The sequence below is a fragment of the Takifugu flavidus genome, chromosome 10 (assembly GCF_003711565.1).
Source record: "Takifugu flavidus isolate HTHZ2018 chromosome 10, ASM371156v2, whole genome shotgun sequence".
NCBI classification, from domain to species: Eukaryota; Metazoa; Chordata; class Actinopteri; order Tetraodontiformes; family Tetraodontidae; genus Takifugu; species Takifugu flavidus.
In genome coordinates, this window is record NC_079529.1 from 1,851,117 (window position 1) to 1,866,964 (window position 15,848).

The 15,848-nt window shown below is 50.7% G+C and overlaps 1 protein-coding gene and 1 long non-coding RNA gene across 9 annotated transcripts in view; one reads left to right on the top strand and one right to left on the bottom strand.

Annotated features, from left to right (window-relative positions):
* Nucleotides 1–209: 209 nt before the first annotated feature.
* LOC130532466 (uncharacterized) lies at nt 210–1,250 on the top strand. 8 transcript variants are annotated; one of them, XR_008952334.1, is made up of 5 exons: nt 210–275; nt 351–479; nt 555–632; nt 800–876; nt 1,021–1,250. It is a non-coding gene; the product is annotated as an uncharacterized LOC130532466 (long non-coding RNA). The 8 variants fall into 8 exon arrangements; XR_008952337.1 differs by having other exon boundaries at nt 351–441; nt 491–670; XR_008952332.1 differs by having other exon boundaries at nt 351–441; nt 491–632.
* The window catches only part of kcnn3 (potassium intermediate/small conductance calcium-activated channel, subfamily N, member 3), a 36,936-nt gene continuing 22,254 nt past the window's right edge, over nt 1,167–15,848 (bottom strand). Inside the window, 6 exon segments of the mRNA XM_057045134.1 lie at nt 1,167–2,384; nt 3,360–3,429; nt 4,668–4,795; nt 10,551–10,661; nt 14,775–14,916; nt 15,517–15,638. Coding sequence (XP_056901114.1) covers nt 1,974–2,384; nt 3,360–3,429; nt 4,668–4,795; nt 10,551–10,661; nt 14,775–14,916; nt 15,517–15,638 — 984 coding nt within the window. The 3' untranslated portion in view covers nt 1,167–1,973.

The window sequence follows — 15,848 nt, forward strand, 5'->3', positions numbered from 1 at the left end:
AATAAACCCGATTGGAAGTTATTTCCCTTTACTGAGAGTTTGTGCAGGAATCGAATCTCTAATCTCAGTAAAGACGCCACGTTCGGAGTTCTGTTGCTAGGAAATATTTACAGGGATGAGGTTGTAGCAGCCCTCCCCCCCCCCCCCGCTAGGATGTGCACGTGGACACTTCCTGTCATGTATAAATGGAGTGGCAGGGCTGTGTGGCAGGCTGTGTGGCAGGGATGCGTGGCAGGGATGCGTGGCAGGGATGCGTGGCAGGGATGTGTGGCAGGGTTGGTGGCAGGGTGCGTGGCAGGGATGCGTGGCAGGGTTGTGTGGCAGGGATGTGTGGCAGGGTTGTGTGGCAGGTTGTGTGGCAGGGATGTGTGGCAGGGTTGTGTGGCAGGGATGTGTGGCAGGGATGTGTGGCAGGGTTGTGTGGCAGGGTTGTGTGGCAGGGTGTGTGTTAGGGATGCGTGGCAGGGATGCGTGGCAGGGTTTGTGGCAGGATGCGTGGCAGGGATGTGTGGCAGGGATGTGTGGCAGGGATGTGTGGCAGGGTTGCGTGGCAGGATGTGTGGCAGGGTTGTGTGGCAGGGATGTGTGGCAGGGCTGTGTGGCAGGGATGTGTGGCAGGGATGTGTGGCAGGGTGTGTGGCAGGGATGTGTGGCAGGGTTGTGTGGCAGGGTTGTGTGTGGCAGGGATGTGTGTTAGGGCTGTGTGGCAGGGATGCGTGGCAGGCTGTGTGGCAGGGATGCGTGGCAGGGATGTGTGTTAGGGCTGTGTGGCAGGATGTGTGGCAGGGATGTGTGGCAGGTTGTGTGGCAGGGATGTGTGGCAGGGCTGTGTGGCAGGGTTGTGTGGCAGGGATGTGTGGCAGGGATGTGTGGCAGGTTGTGTGGCAGGGATGCATGGCAGGAATGTGTGGCAGGGATGTGTGGCATGGCAGGAATGTGTGGCAGGGCTGTGTGGCAGGGATTGTGGCAGGGATGTGTGGCAGGGTTGTGTGCAGGGATGTGTGGCGCGGGATGTTGCAGTTACAGCTTCAGTGTTACGAGTGTAAAGGGGCCCGCATTGAAGAAGATGCTGAGTTGTGCTGGGCTCACGTGTGCGTGCACGCATGTGTGTGTGTGTGTGTGTGTGCGTGCAGTGCATGCGACTATTTTTTTTTCCCAGAATGATCTTGTCGATCGAACCTTCTGTTAAAGGGATGCTCGTTAATACACAATTAGCATTCAGATAGAAAAAACATCGTAAGGATTAAAAAGTTATGGTCGTAATTCCTGATATAAGGAGAGGGGGGGGCGAGAATAAAGGCTTTCTTCAGTAACTGGAGTTGATGCCATTTAGAGTTCATATAATGACCCCCCACCCCCACCCCCCACCTTCATTCCTCACTGTCTTCACATCCTTCATCGCCCTCACACCTTTTAGTGCCTCCATTTTTCTTCTCCCTCTCTTGTCAAGGAAAAATGCCCCAAAGTCTCTAATATACCTCATCATTTATAGCCCCCCCATCTTAATCCCATTATTTCTCCTCACAGTCATCCTCAAGCCACAGAATGGAGGGGCCAAACATCTCCATCGTCCTCCTCAGAGTTTCTGAGCCCCCCCCCACCCTCAGCTACGTCATGAGAACCCCCCCACCCCCTGGGATTCCAACTTGGAGGAGACCTGAGTGGCCAGAGTTCGATGGCTGCTCCGCTTCACTGTTTTCAGTGTTGTTGGCCACTGTGGCGCCTCCCGTCACGATGGTCCGAATCCTGGACCGTTGGACCGGAGACACGTTGGGCTGCTCGTCCATGCAAACTATTGCGTTGTTGCTATTGGCTGGTTTCATCTAACAAATCTAGTCTAATAGTTGGATAAAAACCCTTAAACAGGCCCCCTGTTGCCCCTTTCCCATTCCCAAAGTTCCGACTTCCAGGGTAACAGGAACCCCCAGCCCAGAGGTGAACGTCCACCCCCCTGTGTGTCCTCACAGAGCTCCTCAACAGTTAGAAACGGAGGTGTTGGGGTTGGAGCCGCCCTCCGGGCCCCCGACTGGACTCAGGGGTGGCGAGGACAGCGGAGACTCCAGAGCCAGGGTGGGGACCTGGGGAGGGGACTGCGCTGGAGATGCAACCTGGGTGGGAGTCATGGAAGCTGGGGCGGTGGTTAAGGAGACACCTGAGGGGAGCGGCGCCACGGCGCCTCCTCTTCCGTCCCTGGCGTCTCGCTCTTGGAGCAGGTGGATGAGGGCGGCGTGCTGGGCGCTGAGGGTGGCCGAGAGGTGGGCCGGCAGCGAGTTGAAGCCGGCCGTGAGCTGCTCCATGCGCTGCTCCAGGGACAACATCTGGCGCTCCAGGTCCTCGCTGCGGTCGTTGAGCTCCGACATGAGCTCATACATGACGCTCTGCATCTGCGGGAGCGGGAGAGGGAGAGGCGGTGACTCAGCACGCCGGAGCGGGACGCCACACAAAAACGTAAACAGGGTCTGATTAGGCCCACGTTTCATTTGAGCTCGTTTAAGGCAATCACCCCCAATCAGACAGGAAGAGGCCGAAAGAGCCTGAAGACAGGATGGAGGGAACCGGACGGAGGAGAAAGAAGGAAGGAAAGAAGAAGGAAAGAAGGAAGGAAAGAAGGAAGAAAGAAGGAAGAAAGAAGGAAGGAAGGAAGGAAAGAAGAAGAGAAAAGAAAGAAGGAAAGAAGAAGGAAAAAGGAAAAGGAAGAAAGAAGGAAAGAAAGAAGAAAGAAGGAAGAAAAACCTAAGGACCTCCGGAAAGAAGAAAGAAAGAAAAAGGAAGGAAAGAAAGAAGGAAAGAAAGAAGGAAGGAAAGAAGGAAATCCCTAAACTCAGAAAGAAGGAAGGAAAGAAAGAAGGAAGAAAGAAAGAAAGAAGGAAGGAAAGAAGGAAGGAAAGAAAGAAAGGCTTTGATCCTGCCCCCGTAACCATGGCAAACACAAGTGGTCAATAGAGATGGAGTCACTTAGATGTAATATTTGATGCTAAAGGCATCGCCTCTCAACAACACACACCACGCGCGCGCACGCACACCACACACCACACACACACACCACACCACACACACCACTCCTTTAGATTTCCTCCCTCCGCCGGGTCTCCATCTCACTCCCTCTCTTTCACAGTCACACACACGCTCACACTCACACTCACACACCCACACAGGAACAGACTCACACGAGCCCTCCCTCCCCTCGTTTCCTCCTCACTCTCTCACTCAGTCATCCCTGTTTTAACACTTGTTCCATTTTGTTGCTAGGAGACACCAAGCCGCACAAGTGTGCAGGTCAGCGTGGAGGAATGTGGTGTGTGTGAGCGTGTGCGTGTGTGTGTGTGTAGCTCATGTGATGCGACCTGAGCCCGCCCCACCTTTGAGAGGTCCACCAGAGTGTTGGCCTGGTCGCTCAGTTTCCTTTGCTCCATTTTCACGCTGCGTAATCTGGAGGAAGACAAACACAAGACACACACCTCGGAGGTTTAAACCCATTTAGACGACAGCGTCCCGTCCGGAGAGCTGATCCCTCTGGGCCCAGACCGCCACACTGGGGGGGTCACCTTGCCTGTTCTTGCCTTTTCTACCTGTGGCTGGATTTAACGCCTGATTCATGGTTCCTGGCGCCGATGCGGCTGGGTAGAATCCAGTTAGGGAGATTTAGATTTGCTTCCTCTTATTGCCCCAGAGACGATGAAACCCAGCACAGCGTGAAAGAGGACGCCATTTATGCCCAACATGTCCTCCTTCAGTCAAAAAACGCTGTTTATCAGAGTCCGGTATCAACCTACAGCATCGTTTTGGTGCTTTAATCATTTAGATACAGGTGCCACTGTGGTGCAGGAGCGTCACTTCGGGAGTTTTGAGCACGCATGTGCACGTTCCAAGGATAAATGAGATGGTCTAGACGGCTGTGCACATCGGACGAGGAGGTCAGACACGACCACGTGGCCGGAAATCTATCAGGGACTCAGAAACTCAAGATGATTCCAGAGCGGAAAAGGAAAGCTAGGATAAAGTTAGCATTCTTGCATGAATGTTAGCATTCTTGCATGAAGCGGTAAGAGAGGCGGGACATGTGTGTGTTGGGGGGGTGGGGGGGGGGGGGGGGGGGGGGGGCGTGCCAGCGCTAGTTTCCATTTAACCTGCCATTTTGGCCAGCGTAGCGTTGGGAATGGAGCGATCTGGCCAACAGCCGCTGCAGATCCTCCCTAATAGAAGGAGGTTTTTTTCCTTTTACACGTCATCTGAAGAAATGCCAGCGTTTGGTACAGGAGGAGGGTCTCGTTGCTAACCGAGCTAATTAGTGCTAACAATAGCCAATTTAGGCCGGCGCATGGGTGACATTTAGAAAAGTTCACGTAGGATGAGCAACGAAACAGACTCTTAATAATGGTGGAAAAGAAAGCAGCGGCGTGATTCATCCTCGGAGCGTCACGACGGGAAAAACCCAGATGAGGCAAAAGAATTCCTCCGACGCTTTGATCGCTCCGTCCCGCGGCTGCACGGACGCGCCAGCGCGAGGTGGTGAATCACGGCGTCCGCGTACACCTGCGCGGCCGAGCACTTCATCTGATTATCAACGGTGATTCGACGGTGTGGGCGAGCAGAAGGATCGAGCTGTTGGGAAGGCCGGAGCGTGTGTGTGTGTGTGTGTGTGTGTGTGTGTGTGTGTGTGGACTCACTGGTGTATGGCCTGGAGAAACTTTCGCTGGTGCTTGCGGACCCTGGAGTGATCGATCTTCTTCATCAGCTTGGTGTGTTTGTAGATGAGCCAGGTCTCCCTCAGAACGTTCGCTGCCGCGTTCTTGATCTACACACACACACACACACACACACACACACACACACACACACACACACACACACACACACACAGACACACATTGCAAATAAGAGTTAAGAACACAAATATCTGGCTGGAAGCAGAGTTTCTCTGACTTGTTGCTAACAACAATCAGGCCATGGCAACGGGAGGAGGCAACTGGTTTATTCTGGACTCTTTTCTTTGTTTTATTCCCGGTTGTGTTGCTGAGGAGAAAAGACCAAAAAACTCCGAGTTCCTCTGAAGGCCGTCCTCGTCCGCCCCGTCGCTACGCTCGCCGGGTTGCTTGCCAATGAATTTCATCAACAGCTCGCTCTCCTTGGGGACATTTGGCAACGATAACTACCAGGAGTCTCCTTACACACACACACACACACACACACACACACACACCTTTCTCTATACACTTGACACTGTATCCCTACTCAAATGGGAGTAATTCAATATACAAGCACTGTAGCTGATTAGAAACAACAATCTTTTATTAAATTCCAATAACAGCCGGACTAAACAACAGAAACACGAGTCGCCGGTCGTAAACTCGCAGTCACGCCGCGTCATAAGCGAGCCCATAAATTCCCAATGACGCGTGCTTCAGTCAATGCTGAGCGGTTGCCTTCTCTGAGTTTTCTGTTGTAAATGTAAAAATGTTGCGATTCGATAAAATGGCGGCAGTAAATGCCAACGCCGGCGCCAGTCGATGGATGCGCACGGTTATATTCCTTCGCGTTAGCTTCCGCCTAACGCACGCGTCTATAGGTGCTGGTTGCTATGTAATTACAACATGGGGATCTGACACTGTAAAGAGCGGCAGAGACGGGCGAGCGATGGAAAACAGGACTTGAAAGAAAGACTTGGCGGCGACGCCGAACAAAGAACGCTGCGACCCCCCCTCTGGGGAGCACAAAGAACCCCGGCAGCTTGCCTAATCAGCACCCATCCACAAAAGTCAAGGGCTGATCGCACACGTACGCACGCCCACGTGTACATAGGCGCGGACGCGGCTGCGGAGGCCCCGAGCCCTGCAGATGTGTTTTCAATGGCGGCGAGGAAGTAACCAACATACGGCTCAACCCTGCCCCCCCCTCGGAGACTGACTCACATATGACGCAACGGCAGCTACATTCGAATTCATAAAAACCTTCCCTTTGTGTTAGCTGTTTGCTGCTAACACGCATTTAAATATAGTGTTTTCAGGCGAGGGGAAATATGGGAAATAAAAAATCTTTAGCTTTCATTTGTGCACCGGGGAAAACAGGATTAGCCTGTAAAAATAGTGCTGTAGTAGCTAACCGGCGCTACCGTCTTCCCTCCCCTTCTGACCCCCCAACGGGTCTCCATAAAATTATACAACTCTCATCCATCTCGCAAGGACATGCACTGACAAGATTTTTTTTTAAGAGGCGCCGTAAAAAAATAAACACGATCTTAGCACTGCGGCTAACGACGGCGTTACGCGATTAGACAGCATTCATAAATTTTAAAGGCCGGAGATGATTCCTGACAAACGGGAACGCTAAAATACGCCGACTGGGTCGTAAAAACGGGCTCGCTGCTTTTTAAACCCGCCGCCGGAGAGGACGCCGGCCTCGAACCTCCACAAGAATGACGGTGTGGGGGTGGGGGAGGGGGGGGTGGTTCTGATTATCTTCCATCAAAACCCAGTTTACCCAGGTTTAATTGTGAGCCGGAGCACAGTAGAGAACATTTAATACTCCTCATGGCTGGGGGCTCCTGGCTGAATTGGTATGTCAGGTTGCATTTCTCAGCTGATAAATCACTGCAGGCTGACTGGACGTGATGAATGGTGGCATCTTGTGTCTGTCTGACTTGCAGATTGGAATTTTTCATGCAAACTTATTCTCAAAAATGCTTCATAAAAGCTCAACACCAGCCCTGAAAAAGAAAAGAAAAGTGAAGCACGGCAGCAGCGGCGGCGGCGGCGGCGGCAGCCATTGCGGCCCATATGGGCTGTATTTGGGCAACCGTCTCGGGGCCATATGGCTGCCCGGGTCAAAGATCTGCTGTGAGTGCTCCCCTACTCACCGCACCTTATGGCAGGTACGGGAGAAACGTGTTACGACAAGGACTCTAAACACCTCAGCATGCTGGTGAGTCGGTGACATATTGCCGGAGAGAGATGATTCGGCATAAATTGTGATATCAAACAGACGTTTTGAGCTACGAGATTCCGGACTGGGAGCTGCTCTGCCACAGAACGAGGCTCATTACTTAAGGCGACTATTAAAAATAGCAAATATTTTCACGGAGTTGGAGACAATTTTTCTGCCCCTCAGCTCAGGAGACCTTTAATGGTCTTGGACTGTAATTATGAATTTGGCACCGTGGTGGGAAAATTCCTGGCTATTTTCTCGGACATAAAGGGGGAAGAAAAAAACAGGCTAATTGCCCAGCTAATAACCTCTCTTGTGGCCTCACCCGGCAGCCCTTACCTTCAAAGAGGGGGTAACAATTGGAAGAGACTAAGAGAGTTTCCCACCAACACAAATGAACACGTGAATGAAGGTGAGCTTTGTGTATTTGTGGCCTCCTGGATAAGAGCATTTGTGTGAACAGTTATATGGAAAGATCCTTTTATAAATCTGGACTTTTCTGCCAATAAAATTCACTCAGAATATTTGTTTTATGCGGGGTTAAGTGTTAGCTAGCTTAGCTAAAACCCGAGGGGTTCATTTTGCTCCCATCTGGCTGGAGGTGTGAGCGCTGGAAGACATCCCAACCTCTTCTTGGCCCGCCGTGTTTTGCATATTTAGACACGCTGGTGCTCTGAAAGAGGCTTCCAGAGGCTTCCAGAAGTGCTTAGCATCAACCAGCGGGCCAAAACCAAAGTGGAACACACAATCAGAGAGCTAATGTGCCGCTATAAATAAGTAAGATTTAAAACTGAGGTCCTGACGTCAGCTCAGGGTCAGCTGGCATTAAAGCGACGGTAGCCTCAGAACAGTTAGCCGATGCTGAATTTCCATTTGTAGAGCAAAAGTTTGAGTAGAACAATAATAATTAGCCACTCTGTCAATAGGAAGCAACAGCCGCGTCCACAGAGATGGTGTAAATAAAGTTAGTAAATGAAGCAGGTATAGGTGGAGAGATTCAGAAGAACAACCCTTAAATCCCATTTAAGTCCAGACAAAGAGAAAAAACCACAACTTTTGATTGAATGGACGTCAGCCATGCGCCCTCAGAGGTGATCGTAATTGGAATTTAATTTATATCCTTATTAATCCCACTGAAGTGAGAGGAACATTCAGCTTAACGCTGCGCGAAAATGAACCTTGTGCATCAGCATGCAGAGCGCTGCGCACAATCCGCTCTGATAAGGTTATTAGTTCAGCAGGCAGTCGAGCACCGAGTCAACAGCATCAGATACAGACGCTCCACCAAGGCCGCTCTCAGGTCAGTCCAGCTCAGCACCGGAGCGTTTAGAATCAGCACAAGCAGAACCTGTTCAAGCAATATTCTACTGTGCATCCAATTTATTGCAATTCTTTATATTTGTGCCGTCTTTATTACCTTCAGGCAAAATGATGTTTTCACTTTTCTTGCTCCTTGTTTTATGCTGATATTCGATTATTGGGGCTGGGACGGAGATGCTAATGTGCTTTTCTGCTATTGGGTGGTTGGAGAGCCCAGTCTGATAATATCATTACAATAAAAGCAATAAAAGGAGGAACGCAGTCTTGCCAGCGTCACAATTGCCCTAGTGCAGAAAAAAATAAAACATAAAAAAAAGGCAGAATCCTGAAGTCAGAATTCTTGCTGTGCTATGAGGTAGCACTAAATAGTGACGAGTGTCATGTTAGCTAGCGTGGTGCCTTCAGGGCGTCATTGGCGACCGTTTCATCGTCACTCTCGTTAATCAGTCAAACTGGACGGAAACGCCGCGGCGCCGATGTAGCTTCCGCGCACGCATGCGCGCACGATGTCGTGTGTCCCTGCATTATTCATCATAAAGCCTCAAGTGATTACAGTCTCTTGTCAGGACGGTACGGCAGCCATGTAAATCAATATGCATACAACAGATTCAATCATTGGCCCCTCAGTAATAGAGGGCAGGAGACAATTACCACGGCACCGACCGGAGACCCTTTGAAGGAAATGTCACAAAAGTAGCGTGAGGTATTGAGTCGAGCTGTTCCTTTGCTGCACGAGTGGATTTATTAGGGTCCAGATTTAATTGTGCGGTGAAAACATACAGCGTCGATCCGTGGGGCTGAGTAGAGGGGGGAAAAATGTGATTTACGTCCCTCAACCGCGCCGATAATGGAATTTCCCGATGGTTCTCATATCAGAGCTGAACAAAGGTTCCGGACTTGGCAGAAGAAAAGGACTTATTAACTCATTTGCTTTGATGATTTTACGTCTGTGTGCGATTTTATGAGTGAAAAGCAGCTCTTGGCGTCACATCCCAGACGGTCGTACGTCAAAATAATCAAGTCCTGGAAAATGTCCTAATGAGGGAACACGTGTCGCCTTTCTGTGGGACGGTTGCAGGTAATTTCATTAATGTTTCCCTCATTAACGACCTATTAAGGCGCTCAACAACGTGACATTTGGTTTTAATAAGATTGACGGTTGTTGGGACTCGATCTGTGACCTGCAGTGACGCGCGGATTTATTTGTATTTTTTTTGTGCTTCTTGATTGGTGGGTTGTGACTTATTAGTTCTGGTTTTAACATGTTTACTGCTTTGTCCAAAAAATAAAAGGATTAAGTGTGTGTGTGAGGGGTGTGTGGGGGTGTTCAATGTGAGGATTACAGTCTTTAAGATTAATATTAATATAAAACGTTGCCTGAGTTGACTTTTCAACATTTGCTCTGAGACCACAGATGGGAAATTTGGCTAATTTGGCAGGAGTGTTTGATCTGGATTACTACTGTTAACCAGCCCCACACACACACCACACACACACAAACGCACACACACACACACGCACACGCCTCCATGGCCTAACCTGAACCATCCCAATCGCCCTGACCTTGACCTAAACCCTTCTGACCTTAACCCTCAAACAGTCCTTTAAAGGTGGGAGGATGGCCCAGAATGTCCTCACTTTGCTAGTAGAATGCATAATTTGGTACTTTATATGCAGCAAACACACACCCACGCTTTCATCAACAAGGTGAATATCTTCTAAATCTAATATCAGGGAAGATTCTATTGAACATCCCTAGAATTCCGGACCCTCCATCCAGTTCAGATGTCCAGATGCTCCGCTGCTTAACGTAGCTTACATATTTGATACGGGAGCTATTTTAAAACTTGGGTCTTTCAACTGTATGAAAAATTGAAAAGGACCAGTGAAGGGAGGGAGCAGAGAGAGGGAGAGATGGAGGGAAGGATGCACGGTGGGGGGGGCAGGAAGGAGGGTGCCAAGGAGTCAGGAGAGGAGGTGCAGAGGATAGAAAGGAGAGAGAAAGAGGGGATTAAAGAGACAAATGTCAGAGAGAAGAAGGGAGGTCATGTGGGAGAGAAAGGACGAGAGAGAGGGGGAGTAGAGCGGAGAGGGGGAGAGCGATGACCTTTCACTGCCTTCGGTCTCGGAAATAACACCAACTCTCCGACAACCAAACAGGCTGATGTGTCAGGAGACACCAGGGAAAGGCAGCGGTGAAAGGACGGAGCAGGACGGAGCAGGACGGAGCAACACCACACAACAACACTAAACAGAATAAAAAAATAGAGACACAGACATGCTGGACGGAGCCCAGCCGGCCTACACACCCTCTTGGTGAGCTGCGTGTCCATCATGAAGTTGTGTACGTGCTTCTCGGCCTTGGTCAGCTCCAGCTTCCTGGCTACCACGGCAACCACCAGAGCCGTGCAGCCTGCGCCCTGTGTGAGAGGGAGGGAGGGAGGGAGGGAGAAAACAGAGCACTGAGTCAACCGCTAAAGACGAGGAAAGCAGCCCCGACGATCCAAGGTAGCAAGGCGGGAGCGGGAGATTGGCAGCACCTAATTCCATTTAATTAGATACACGGACTCGGTCTTCTGTCGTAGGAGGCACGAAGGTGTTAAACGCGAAGGGCTCCTTTCCCTGGATTTCGGCACGCCGCCGCCCGGGACCCGCCGCCAATTCTTTGGGGAGAGTGACAGCAGCCTCTCAAGCAGGGAGACATGCTTGAGAGGAGCGCAGGAGCGGCGGACGAAGACGGAGTTAATTAACTTTCAGATTAGACACGTTTGCAGCGGGACGGCGGCGTGCTCGCGGGTTCCTCGCCAGGGCCGAGAAGGAGGAGGAGATAAAGACAGCTAAGTGCTCCGAGGAAACACAAACTGAGACGGGAGGAAGGAGAGCAGCGAGGGAGGGGCCAAGACGAGGGGGGGGGGGGTGTTAATGAGGTCACGCATCTCTTGATAAGTAACGAATTAAGATCAAGAGTCTTGGAAGGGAAACGTGCGACTGCTTCCTGCCTGTTCGTGAGCGTGAGAAATGATGGGGGGGGGGGGCAAGTCAGAAAATGAAGGATGCTGGTGTTGAGGAGTCGTGCACGGTCTGGAACAACTGGTCGGGCCTGCCAAAAATATCTCCGCCCACATCTATACACCCGAGTCTATTTGTGATGCCTTCAAAGTCTCTAAATAAAACATGTTGAAAGCTGTAGGGGACACCTCCCCCGCCAGTGCTTCCATACATGTTTGTACTTTAGGTAAAAAGGCCCTTTGATGAATGTATGTAAAAGTGGAACACAGCAAGAGTGTGTGTGTGTGTGTGCGTGTGTGTGGTTTCAGAAAATTGTCCTCAGTGGCCAGAAACGGTGGGGTGCTGATTGGTTTGCCAGGCAGAGCCTACGTGTGTATGTGCGCACACGTGCTCTCCACCGAGGGGTTTGTTTGTGTGTACGCCTGCATCCATTTTCCTTTCGGCGGGGGTTCCCCGCGCAATCGCTGCAGACTGACACAGCTGATGATGGCGGCGATGCTGCGATTCGTCTCACGCGCCCGGGTGTTTCCCGCCGCCGCCGCCGCCGGAGCTGTCAGAGGATAGCGGGGGAATTACCCGTCTGCAGACTAGACAACGCAGATCAGGACTGGGGTGGCGCAGGTTTGCCTCTGGGATGTCTGAGTCCGCTCTTCTTCTCCTCCTCCATCAGCAGGAGGGTTCTCCGCTGGTCCTTCTCAAGGTTTCCTCCTGTTAAAGGGAGTTTTTCCTGCCACTGTGGCTCGGTCAGAGGGTCAGGCCGTGGGTTTGTAAAGCTCCTAAATGCAATTGTGAGTGTAGCGGAGGCTGGATAAATAAAGTTGGACTGAATTGAATTGAGCTTCGAGGAACGAAGGCTTCGTTGGCTTTGCTGGAGAAGTAAATGAGTCCTTAATCACAACAAAGAGCATTAAAATTTCAAAGAATCTAAAAGGAGGGAGGCGAATAAACAACCCGCTAAGCTCCGTCTCAGCGCCTCGGCGCCCAAATCTCCAGCTTTAATGGCACGGTTCGGTCCCAGTCGTCCACTGTTACCCTGAGGTTGCGTTCGGGTGTCACGGGCTCTGCCTGACAACAGAGCTGCTGCGCGTGTTCGCTGGGTCACAGCAGAAATGAGAGGGAAAGCTTTCTCATCTGTATGGATTTGCCTGCGAGGCTGTTTATCTCTGCAAAAGGTATTATGCAGTCTGGAAATTCAGCCCCCCGCACACACACACGCACACGCACACACACAGAATGACGGAATGTTGTGTTTGTGAAGGTTGATAAAACGTGTACGTAAGAGCTCTGCACTCGTATGGCAACCAAAAAGTACGAACAGACGCCCTCGGGAGACACGTTTTTGAACTGGATTTGCACCGAAAGCTGGAACTCGTGGTCGCAGCGTCGCCGTGGACACGCCCGCGCACGTGTGACGCTTCATTACCTGAGATATCTGCTCAGCTGGAGTCTCGCTGCGTCTTTATTTATCCTCCACAGACCCACCCTGGACTTCATCCTCAAGTCTTTTTAATTGACAGTTGGGTACAGTTGGATTTAGGGCAGCGGTGTGTTCCGGCATGTTTATCCCGGATCTGTTGTCATAGTAACAAAGGGGAGGATTTCTCCTACAGAGACTCATTACAGTAATTCTCCCGCTCCCCATCCTGGACTTCACCTGAATCCTCCCTCCCTCTGCGGCGACCGCCCACATCCAAAAGCCGTGTTTGGCGACAGGAGAAAAGGCCGCGCACGCATGTGTGTGTGTGTGTGTGTGGGAGTTCCACTGAGAGCCTTTGTCCAACCTGTGTGTCAGCGCACTTGTGGAGGATGCAGCCAGTAACAGCCAGTTCGGGATGTTCTCTATCTGCCTTTTCTGTTAACGTAGTAAGAGTTCTTTCAAACAGGCAGCACAGTGACTCATCACGGGGGTCCGCACACGTGTGTGTGTGTGTGTGTTCACACCTTTAATGTAGTGTGCAGTAGGAAGAGTAGGTGAGCTGGCAAACATTCGGACAGACGCGATACAGATGAAAGTCTACACATGCAGGTTACTGGGATGGGAGAGCGCGTTGACACGGGGAAATGTTGAATCAGTAAGTTAGAGGCGCGACGCGGCGTTCCAGGGATGAAGCCTGACAGGAGACGCGCAGGGAAAAGGGATCGGGTCTCCTTCATATTTGTATTTTATTATGAATTGAATCATTGATGTGTGCATCCTCTATAAACGTGTGAATTTAAATATAAATGGATGAGAGTGTGTGAAGACGTGACATGTGTGTGTGTGTGTGTGTTGGGGAGACAGGATCCAAGGCTACGTGGGTAGATCAGAACCCTGGGATTCAACCAGGTTTCATCTTGTCAGAGCAGAGGACTCAAAAAGACCCTTTTTCTTTTGAAACTTCAGCCCGTCAGGTTGCGTCAGCTGCATGTTAAATACTGACCGCGGCGAACCGCCGAAGACGCCTTCTGAGCTCTGACAGGATCGAACGTGAACGTCTCGCGATTCCGTGCACGTGGGGCTATTGGCGTTATTTCTGAGAAGCAGATGACGGGCAATTGTTTTACGGGTGTAAAATCCTCGGCGCTCGTAGTGACTCGGAAGGAAAGTTGGTTTTAGAAGCAAACCACTAAAACATGTGTCATTTAATGGCAGCCCCCCCCCCCCATACAGGGAAATACCCCCACTTTACTGTTGTTTTACACATCATTCTGCTACATGGAACACTGTGATTAAGGTATCCAAGGGAAACATATCCCATCATACAGTGAGTCAAAGGTTCCTTTGCTGACCTTCTAAAAAGGCAGCAAAGCCAATGTTCTGGTTAACCGGATGAATTTGAGATTACTTGACATTTCAATGTGGAGCGATTAAGAAATTTCTTGCCATTGTTAGGGGGGGAATATTCTCCGGTAAGGGAGGGGAGGAGAGGCTGCGAGCGGAGGAGAAGAATGGCGGGAACACAACGGAACAGAACGAGGAGAACACCTGTGAAGTGCAGCAAACAGGAGCTTAAACGCTCGTGCTGACAGATGGACAGATAGAAATAAACACATGGCCTCGGGGAAGGAGAGACGGAGGGGAAGAAGAGAGCGAGAGAGAGAGAGAGAGAGAGAGAGAGAGAGAGAGAGAGAGGAGAGAGAGAGAGATAGTAGTGCAGAAGGGAAATAAAAAGAAGAGTGGGAGGCTGTGGCGCTTTGGAAAGGTAGGACCACCTCCATTACGCAACGAGGACAGACATGGGAATGGGAAACACACACACACACACACACACACACACACACACACACACACACACACACCACACACACACACACACACACACACACACACACACCGTGTTTGCCCGCCTACACACTCAAAACAAACAGAGGTACAGATGCAGGCTAATTCAGGGAGCTTTGCTGAAATCACACAAGTGACAGATTTTCTCAAGCGGAGGACAGCGTGCACGCTGATGTGACAGACAGAGGGCAGAAGGAGGGAGGGAGGGAGGGAGGGAGGGAGGAGGACAGAAGGAGGGAGGGAGAGAGGAGAGATAACTGACCATGATTCCCGTCAGCAGACACACTCCTTTACCACAGTAGGTGTGAGGGACCATATCTCCATAGCCGATGGACAAGAAGGTGATGGAGATAAGCCACATGGCTCCCAGGAAGTTACTGGTCACATCCTGAGCATCGTGGTACCTGGAAGGATGGATAGATAGATAGATAGATAGATAGATAGATAGATAGATAGATAGATAGATAGATAGATAGATAGATAGATAGATAGATAGATAGATAGATAGATAGATAGATAGATAGATAGATAGATAGATAGATAGATAGATAGATAGATAGATAGATAGATAGTGGTGATTGCTCAACATTCTAGCTATGGACCACTGTCACCATGGTAACCAAACAGGGTGCTGAATTGAAGATAATTTGTTTTAAAAGCTTTGTTGCTCCAGAAGAAGCAAATGTGGTGTTTGTGAAAGGGTCTGAAGTCGCTCTTTAAGGATCTTTCTTTGCTCTGAGTTGACACGCGGCGGCAGCTTTTGCAAGCTTGCACGTTTCTGCTGGTGAAACTGCAACTGGGCCCAGTGTCAAGTTGCTAATTGAACCAAAGTGAGGTCAAATTATCTGTCCGAGCGGCGTAAAAGGCTGATAAAGTGGAGCGTGCAGGTGGATACTGTTGCGCACGCGTCTCGGATGAGCTGTCCTGCTAATCGAATTCATCTACTGCGTGGAATTCCTCATCCTGGACAATTAAAAAACCACACACGCGCCATCGTGACTGACCTCTCGCACACTCGTACAGTCCAGGCGGCGATGATCCACAGGGAGATGCTGAAGACCAGCAGCACCGTCCCGGGGCAGATGGTCATGAGGGTTTTCATGACGAAGCGCGTGTTGAAATGCACCTGCCAACACAGGGAACACGGACACACACTCAGGCGCTCTGATCCATCACTCGGCCCCTCGCAGGCTAATTAATCTTCAGCCCGGCGTTTGATAGATGCGCTCTAAGAATCTCGGCCGTAATTGGAGGCGAGATGGAGGGCTCGCCCTGGGACTGGGGTCAGGCTGCGCGGCGCGATTGAGTAAATGACCCCCTGTGGTGAAGCTTGGAT